Here is a 9576-nt window from a genome sequence, read left to right as displayed (position 1 = left end):
ATTAATTTGTTTTATTATAAGATGCATATCATTATTAAGTCTAACATAAATTAATACAGACATTTAATATATAATTTATACTCCCTCCCTTTTTTTTTTTTATAAATATTTTAAGAGTCGAATAAATATGAGTTTTGATTAATGATATGTAACTTTTCACTAAATTTATATGAAAAAAATGTAATTTATAATTTCATAATGAGTCATATAATTTTTTATTATTAATTAATTTAATATATATTTTATTTCAGATTTAATTATATAATATTTCATATTATTTCATGCATCAGATGGAATGATTGGCTGTGGACCTCAAGCCAGCAGCCAATAAGGAAATTCGAGTGATAAATTGACAATAGATAGTTTACCCAAAAAGAAAAAAGGGACAAACTGACGATAAAGTGGGGTTTGCATAGGCGGATTCTGTTTTATGTATTATTCCTTCGGTTTATTGATTTTGATTTTTAAATATGTTAAATTAATAAGAGTTTTTTTTATTTTAGTTTATTGGTTTTGGTTTTAACAGTGATTTTCCATTTATAGGTTTTGATCAAAATAGTTTGATTTTTGGTTTATTGGTTTTAATCTTAACAGTTTGATTTTTGATTTATCGATTTTGGTCTTAACAGTTTGATTTTCAATTTATCGATTTTGATCTTAACAATTTAATTTTCGATTTATCGATTTTGGTCTTAACAGTTTGATTTGTTTTCATCTTATTATTAAGAAATTTGTTTTCGTAAAGACAAAATTTCACTAGAAAAAAAATCAAACATGAAAAAATTTAAAAATATATTTTGAAAAATAATTTCTTATAATTGAGTTGTCATGAAATTCTTTGCTTTCGTTTTCGAAATTATTTGAAAAGCTATCTTATTTTGAAAACAGTATAACTTCATTAATATCTTATTCATAAATCTTTGAAATTTCAATGTTCTGTACATTCTCCACAATTTGACTTGAAGCCTATTTTGTTTTTAATTGGAATTATTTAAGAGATATTTATTACTAGTTATACACTAGCATAAGCAGTAAAAATTAAAGTCAAAAAGATAAAACCTCATTTTAGGTAAAATTCATTGCAGTTTGTTTTATTTGGGCTTTCCTAAACAATACAATTTTTAATTTCAGATTTGATAAATTGTTGTTTTGTCTAAAAATGGATTGAGTAAAATTATCAAAAACAAATTCGAAAAAGTTAATGAGCTAGAGACTATACAACCTGCATATTGCTCGATAATTTCACATTACCTGAAGTAAATCAACTCGTTGAGGAAGATACAAATATTGTATATAAATAACATATTTCAATGTATATACATATCTTTGATACATAGTAAAGCAGGCAAACAAATAGCTCTTATTTCTTACCTATGAATTATGATCCTCTTAAAAGTACTAAGAGTAATAAAGTAGTCTGATATTTAAAATTCTGAATCCGACTTTGCTCTTAGCTCTTGCCCAGGGATTGTATGGCATCAACAACAACAACAATGAATATAACATCGGCATGGCCGCAGGCACGGCGTCGTCATCTTTTCATTGAGGATGAAGAGAAATGTTTTTTGCGCAGCTTTTTCTTGAACAAGAGTGAACCCAGAATTGGCCATGTGGTTGTGATTGCAACACATGCAAGTACCCACATTGAAATCTTACTTCGTCGAGAGAGCTGATTTAGACAATTTTTAACAGGAACCATCATTGCATTAATATTTGGGCAACAGACAGGATCAAATCGAGTCGTTGCATTTGGTTCTTGTTGCACTGTGCCATTGTTATCTCCAACCTTGTCATCTTCGACCAGTTGCTCATTTCCTAATTCACTTGATGGTTCGTGGCCAAATGCAGTCACTAAACCGTCTTCTCTTATATTCACATATGGTGCTTCATCAATTGATTTCAGTGGAGGACTATCCACTGTGATATTTTGTATCTGTTTAATACAATGCCATAAGACAAAACGATAACTTACGACTAGAGCTACCAATCAATATACTGAGTGTGCAAATCCGCATACCTTTTCTCTACGGATCAATGAGCTGGAGTTAAAAGCACAAAAGAATTCATCAACGGCCCTAACCCACCTGCGAAGGAGGAAATGATAACTTGCTCTCGTCAAGGATATCATACTACTAAATTAGTAATCAGACACTTCAATACAAAACTTGAAGGGGTACGAGCCATACATCTGAATACTTATGACACACATATTACTCAATTCTCTAATTCAGGTCTCCTACAATCACAAAATGTATCTCACACAGAACTCATCTTTTCTGGATCCTTGGTTTTAGAGCATTTTCGCATGCTAAAAGAATTGAGATGACTGAATAATAGCGAGATGCAGTGATAATTAGATTGAACAAAAATAAAAAGAAGAATAAATTTAATGCCAAAAACCATATCTGTGATGAGAGGAACATATATTACCAGAGGCTTTTACCGGTCAACCCTTCAAGATGTCCCAAGTGTCCACCATGCTGTGTGGTAGCTAGTACGACATTTTTGTTTGCCCTGAAAGAGAATCATGTTGTCATGCTATCTATATTTACAGTAGCAGAACACAGAGATATGTGTTTAAAGCAAAATGATCATGATTCTCAGGCCTCAGGAGCATACAGAGATGATATGAGGATGACTTTAAAGTAGGTTTAGGTGGATTACACTCCCTAGCAAGTAGCCAAACCCTTTTACACACCCCAGTTTCACGAAGAACTTTGTACACACCCAAAATTTCACCGAGTGTGTCTTAAACAAACCACACTTACTATGTGGCACTCACATGTTTTACAAACAAAAGAGGCAAGTGAATTCTTTCCCTAACATCCACTTTGCTCCAAAAAGTAAAAAATGCACCTTCTTCTACTCCTTTTCACCTCCAGAAGCCATAAACGCCTTCTCCCCACCACTTCTCGCCTCCTCCTTTCTCCAACTAGGTCTTTTGAATCCCCTCCTCTCCCCTCATCATCTTGGAGCTTGAGTTCTCTTTGCTAGGGAAAGATCAAGAATCTGAAGCTGCCATTGATGGCGTCATGGTGATTGAAGTGAAATTTTCCCCTGTAATTAATTCTCAATTATGCTTATTCCTCCCATTATAACTAGCTATAAACAGTGACTGAAGTGAAAAAAGAGAAGAAAAAAAAGCTCTAAAATAGAAGTGGTGTACTAAACACAATCGGAGAAACTTTTGGTGAGTAAAAGGTTACTGTTAAACTGGTGCGTAAACGAGATTTTGCTACAAGGTGAGGGGGTGAACTATGTAGTAAGCCTAGTTAGTAACCATACAGTAACATCTTTTCCATACAACCATATAATCTTTCAATTGCACTGGTTCACATCTAGAAATTTTAAAATGAAGCTAAAAGGAGAGACTTTGCAACACAAAGGATGACATACCGACATTCATCCCATGGAATTGTTTCCCTTGAACAAACTGGATCATCCAAGGCACTAATGCAAAGGAGGGGAACCCTCACATTTCCTACATAGCTGCTACAGCTAACTTTCCTGTAATATGTATCAACAGTCTTGGGGGAGAGGGGACGGAAGAAATGCTGATTATTTAGTTAGGCGTTGGACAGACATTATTGAAAAAGGCGGTAAGTTGTGTTACCTCAAAATCATTAAGAACACAAGTGACATGTTGGTCATAATCTCTGATACAACATATCTACACGAGAAACAAAAACAATATGCCATCAGAATAAGCAATAAACAAAAGATAGGGCATCTATTTATTAGTTGCATAAATTATAAACTAAATTAGTAACTCTAATACAAGGAACTTGGAGAATGTGTTGGTAGTAATATACACATTGAAAAAGAGGACTTTTCCACATCCTTGAAGTTACCTAGGATTAGGAATATCTAATTGTTTATCAGAGAGCGCCTGTGTTAAGTTAGCTTCTTGATACTCCAATGGTTCTAAAAGTTCAAAGAGCATCAAAGGTTACTTTTACCCTACTAATATTTTTCTTTCATGTATTCTATGTAATGAGTGTCTCGGCTCAAGAGGATCACCCAGAACTAAATTAAAATGGATAGGTGTCCACATGCATAAAAGTACGCCCATCGGACTTTATATTTGATCTTTATCATACTTCTTTGGCACTAAATAATCATTTTGTCCACCAGAAGTTAGATTTCATATTTACTTTTGACATATTCACTTCTATAGCATATTATTCCACGTCTTTCCACTTGTTAGTATTTGCTCAACTGACCAACCGGACACCATTCTATGTTAAGTCAGCAGTATGCTTCTTTATCTACTAGAGTCTCCATAAGTTGCTTTACAGGGACACCTATAGTTTGGGTGAAAACCAGCTGATTGCAGCATATGAGTAATCCTAATATCATTTCTCTGCATCAGTCAAATAGTCATAATATTGTAAATCCTCCTAACATCGATTTGCTAAGACGTGCTCCTATGAGTGGAACCAGCGCAAGTGTCGAATGGATATAGAAGATACATGTAACCAAAACTAGTTTGGGATTGAGGTTAAGTTGGTTGATTGATTTAAGTAATTGACAGAGAAGTTAAAGCATTGAAAATAGGTCAATAAGAAAATGAATGACCTTAGAAATGCTGTCCCAATCTGTCAGACGAGGCAAAATACTCCGATGCCTGCAAAACTCAGATTTCACCATACAAAAGAATTAGGACACCCGAATTAAGGTCAACTCAAATAGAAAACTAGTTTTGACATAGTGAGTTAAGGAGTAATGTCATCACAGACAACAACAAAGCCATTACTTACAGCTGGGCATAAAGTTTTAATCCAATTCCTAAAGCTTTGTCATAGCATCTCTGCGCAAACCTGCGCTTAATAAACCTGTCACCAATCTGAAAAAGGAAGAAGTAAAGACAGATAAACCTTGTCATGAAAAATGAGCATAGGTTCTTGTGGTACAGAATCAAAGTAAGAAATGACTACTTTGACTTTAATTAAACTATGTTGTCGCCATCACAATCTTCATCTAGCACCTTCAATGAATTATTTTAGACTAGACATACTCTTTCTGGATCATTATAATCCAGAAGATCATACCATCCAAAACAACCCTTAACCCAAGAAAGAAAGCAACTTAGCCGGTAGATACCAGGTATAGAATAAAATGTATGAAACCAAAGAAGTTAACAATGCACCAATGCTTCACAAAGAGTCAAGCATGCATATTAGTTATAGTTCAGTTACTAACCAAAAGGTCCCAGGGAGAACAGATTGCAACTGCCCCAACAATCGCAGTATTAACTCCTTCCTCACCAAGATATTTTACCTGGAAATTATTAATAATTGTCAATAATATAGCTCTCGGCTTCATCCTGAACAGTTGCTCTATTGCATATACTTGAACTGAATGGATGCTCAAATTTTAGAAGCATTTACTTAAAGCATTTAAATCTTCAGCACATCCATTCACGATTAAGGTTTGTAACAAATCAAACTAAAGAAGATGGACCAACCAGTAAACTGAGAATAATCTTGTGTCAATGCAACTTGATACTAAATTAGGAACTTATTTTGTAACGGTCAAAATGTTGCTATAGACTAAGGAATTACTACATAATTTCGAAACTGACAACTAAAGTATTATGATAGCCATATAGACAGTTATCATATGCTTGTGTATATGCACCATCCTACTACAATAAGATATTTACTGTACGAGCCTATGATAACTCTCTTCCCTTATTTAGTTTCAGTTTTCAGGTAAGCATATCATTTAGCACAGTAGTGATGCACAATTTTGTGCTCATATTAGGAAAGCTAACAAAATATTTCATAACAAAGTAAGTAATTCTGTACCAGAACATTAGCACCAATGCTAGTGCCAACAGCAAATAAAGGAGCTTGAGGGTATTGAGAGTGGAGATGGTCAATGACTTTGCGGGCATCCTCTGTCCATCCGGCATTATAGAGGCAATCAGACTGCCATCAAGCTATCATGAATCATTAACTTTCATTGGCCATTTATGTACATACTATACTGTATATTTCAACACAATAAACACATTACTAGCAAAGTTATGCACCTTAGACTACTGCATTAAAATCAATACTAAACTTTCACAATTTTTATAAATATTACATTGAGAAAAAAAATGAAGACATAGATTTCAAGAGGAGCAATAAGAAACTAAAGAGATGAGAGACACCATATACATCAATGAATTCTCAATTACTTAAATTTCCTCAGGGACAGCTTCTGCCATGCAGCAAAAAATGCAATTTAGTAACAGAATCATGAAGAATGACCACTCTTCTGGGGCATATAGAGGACTAATAGTATTCCATTAGAGACGAATCAACTAAAAAGTAAGCATCTTCCTTGAGCAAAGTATAAAATCCACCTACAGGAAACTTCATTCATAAGTGTCACTTAGACCAGGGGAGCAAGTACAATACTTATTAGTGATGATCCCATCTGAATACACAATTACTGCTGTGGTATTCTATTTAACCAGGATATGAGATACTAAGCCAAGTATGTATCGCTTAATTTATTCCTTATGACCTATTACTTTTGCAGGATTCTGCAAATGTATTTATGCACAGAATATCTGTATCTCTAGGTTACTAACATGAAGTCAAGCACATATAAGATTGAATTGGTGCACGAAGCTGGAAAAATAATTCTTCAATGCTGTGCAGCTACGCACCTAATAATATGTTTTTGTGCTAGTGAACTAATAATAAGGCAGTTTCAGATTAAAAAACAAGCTGAGGGAACAGCAACACAAAGTTAGAAAGTTCACAGCATTGCTCCTCTCGAAGGCAGTTCAACTGAAGAAAATCTAGACCAGATCTTCTCTTATCAAAAGCAACAAAACTGGAAGAGATTAAATCCTTGCTTAAGGAAGGAGTACTCACAGTGATTGTCACTCCCCCGAGACCTCGATGATTGCTCACAACGACATTCCATCCAGATTTAGCCATTTTGAAAGCAAGATGCTTGATGTACTGTTAAATTAAAGCAGAGTTAAAGCAAAAATTGACACCTAAAGCACATAGCTCAACTAATATCAGTATACAGTGGAATGGTTAGAGATAAAAAGAGAAGAAACATGCTTACACGAGAGAATGAAGAGGAATAATGATAACTCAAGGAAACAAAGAACTATTTAAGCACAAAAAATAAATTCTCCACGAGAGAGACAAAAGCTAGCCGAAAACTCAATATTCAAGAGGAATACAAAAGGAGTGGAAGAAAGCTTACAGCAGAATTAGAGTCGCTTGTTAAACCAGGAATCACCAGAATGATGGGAGTTTTATCATCACTCTGAACTCCATCAAAACCTTCGACAGATGGTATTTTAACTAACAAATTTAAAAGCAAAACTGGTTAGTAAGTTAAACCCTTTAGAACTGGTTAGCCAACATATTTGGGAAGTTCCCCATGACGAAGCAACACAACTAACTACCATGTGACTCCATAAAGTCCTTCAACCTTGTAAAGTTATTAGCAAAACTATATTTTGATATACATTCCAGCTTTTTATTTAGGGGTTTAAAATGAAAAGTTATTGTATCATATAAATGTACTTTACCATTCACATTCCGTAGCCAATCCAGAGCTATTGTCCCACCATCAGATGTTTTTAATATCTGTCTGGAGGCAAAATATGCACTATGTAAAAGGTTAACATTTTCAAGAAAAATTAACAGGGGAATGCATACACAATTATCACCTTTGATAATTGCAAGCAGGTACTCTTTCAAATAACTGCAAAAAAATAGTCTGAAGATGAGGACTGCAAAGCCATGGAGTAGAAGAAAACCTGCATTAAGCAATACATTACAAATCACCATCACATGTGTGTGTGTTTTTTCAAGATTTCATTTTTTTTACCTTCCATGAAGAATTCTACACTTGGAAACAACTTGTTGATAAAGGTCAGAGCAAGAATTAAAGGTCAAATAGACAGGTTTTCCCCTAAATCCAGTGAATAATTCTTGAATGAAGTACATCTCCATGAAATTATAAAGAAATAGAAAGAGTAGAAACAGAAATCCCAATAAGTAATGAGAAATGGGTATCAAGAAAGCAGCTTTAAGCATAAGAAGATATGGGGATTCTGAGCTTAACGCAATGCAATCCATGGAAAGAAGAAGAAAGAAATCAAGAATCAAGAATGGTGAAAATTGGTTAATTTGGGAATCAATTAAATGTAACAACCGACCATATTATATAGTATGCCGAACTGTCATCTATAGCCATACATGCAATACGAAAAATTTTATTTTGTGCCTCGCACACATAGTGTCAATTGTGCGATGCCTTTTTGGCTTGCCATTTGTACGTGGGCCAGTTGTACTTGTTCATTTCCTCATTTTTTTCTTTACCAATTTTAGTTTTTTCTTTTTTAGTTGTACTTTTTATTTTGCTTATTGTAATTTTATTTTAATAAAAAAAAACTTTAAAATTCATCCTCAAGATTTATATATATTTGAGGGAAATTAAAGTAATATGTTATAAAAATATAAATTTAATTTTCTTGGATGAATTCAAAGATACTGAATATAGTCAAATTAAAAAATAAATTGAACTTTCATCAAAGAATTAAAAATTCACTCAATTATTTAGCTATTTAAATTATATTTTTTTTAGAATTCAATTTTAATTACTCAATTCTTAGTTGTCAAATATATTTTTATTTTTAGTTATTCTATAATCATTTTATGTTTTAAATGTTTAGTATTAATAATAATGTCTTAATGATATCAAGCACTCAATTATCTTTTTTTTTCTTCTATATTTGTTAAATTCTTTATGTAGAGTGTCTTAAAATGTGAAACGAAACTTTTATAAATATCTTTTTATTGTGGGTTATGAGAATTAATATAAAAAAGAATTAATCAAACAAATTTGTGAAAACACAAAATAATAGTAGCATGAATTATTATTTTTTTCACTTAGAGGTAGAACTAAAAAAAAAGCTTTAGAAGATGCAAGATAAAATAAAAAATGGATTCTCTGATAGAAATGGATGCATTAATATATTTTTTTTCACTTAGAGGTAGAACTAAAAAAAAAAAAGCTTTAGAAGATGCAAAAATGATATAAAAAATGGATTTTTAAATAGAAAAAGATGCATTAAAGAAATGACTCAAATTTGAGAAAATGAAAGCATGAAAGAAAAAGTGTGACAACAAGAGAAGGGACCCACAAAACACTTGTCAAAAAGAAATGGTGCCCTCATATAACTATTATTGGTTGTACCTCAAACACCATAAAATTTCCATGCGATACTATCATAAATATGATATACATATTATTAAATTATAAGTGTTTTAAAATATTGATATTATGTTTAAAATTGACATTATATATTATAATTGTGTTAAAGTATGTGGTAAATATATAATGTATGAATATGTGTTTTTATAGATTAGTGTATGTAATAAAATTATAGTATAAGTTATTATAAATGGTAATTTCTTTTGTAATATAACATATTTATATAAATTTTCATGATCTAAAAGAAAAATAACAACACGTGCTTCGATTGATTCTCAACTTAAATTACTTTTTTTTATAAAAAAAAAAGTTAGTTAGATCTAAGATAGAGCA

General features: G+C 32.4%; 1 protein-coding gene across 1 annotated transcript; it reads right to left on the bottom strand.

The window, feature by feature from the left end:
• Nucleotides 1-1269: 1269 nt before the first annotated feature.
• On the bottom strand, nt 1270-8180 carry LOC107012805 (protein ABHD1-like). Its single transcript, XM_015212740.2, has 14 exons — nt 7855-8180; nt 7694-7783; nt 7553-7614; nt 7222-7322; nt 6876-6965; nt 5811-5933; nt 5203-5280; nt 4761-4846; nt 4579-4627; nt 3614-3670; nt 3397-3527; nt 2431-2514; nt 2018-2084; nt 1270-1933 (listed from the first exon to the last, which is right to left on the bottom strand). Exons 1-14 carry the CDS (start codon nt 8103-8105, stop codon nt 1532-1534), a joined length of 1671 nt encoding a protein of 556 aa, XP_015068226.1. The 5' UTR covers nt 8106-8180; the 3' UTR covers nt 1270-1531.
• Nucleotides 8181-9576: the final 1396 nt, after the last annotated feature.

The sequence above is a fragment of the Solanum pennellii genome, chromosome 1, assembly GCF_001406875.1.
Source record: "Solanum pennellii chromosome 1, SPENNV200".
Lineage (NCBI taxonomy): Eukaryota > Viridiplantae > Streptophyta > Magnoliopsida > Solanales > Solanaceae > Solanum > Solanum pennellii.
Note: the sequence above shows the minus strand (reverse complement) of the source record. Positions and strands in the feature narration are given on the sequence as shown.

What these genes read in the sequence shown, in the direction of transcription:
- LOC107012805 (XM_015212740.2), bottom strand. Translation starts at nt 8,105, where the DNA reads ATGGATTGCATTGCGTTAAGCTCAGAATCCCCATATCTTCTTATGCTT. An exon ending in GTTCTCCCTGGGACCTTTTG is followed by an intron (nt 4,847 to 5,202) that starts GTTAGTAACTGA and finishes TTCCTTTTTCAG; the next exon opens with ATTGGTGACAGGTTTATTAA. An exon ending in GTGTTCTTAATGATTTTGAG is followed by an intron (nt 3,528 to 3,613) that starts GTAACACAACTT and finishes CTCTCCCCCAAG; the next exon opens with ACTGTTGATACATATTACAG.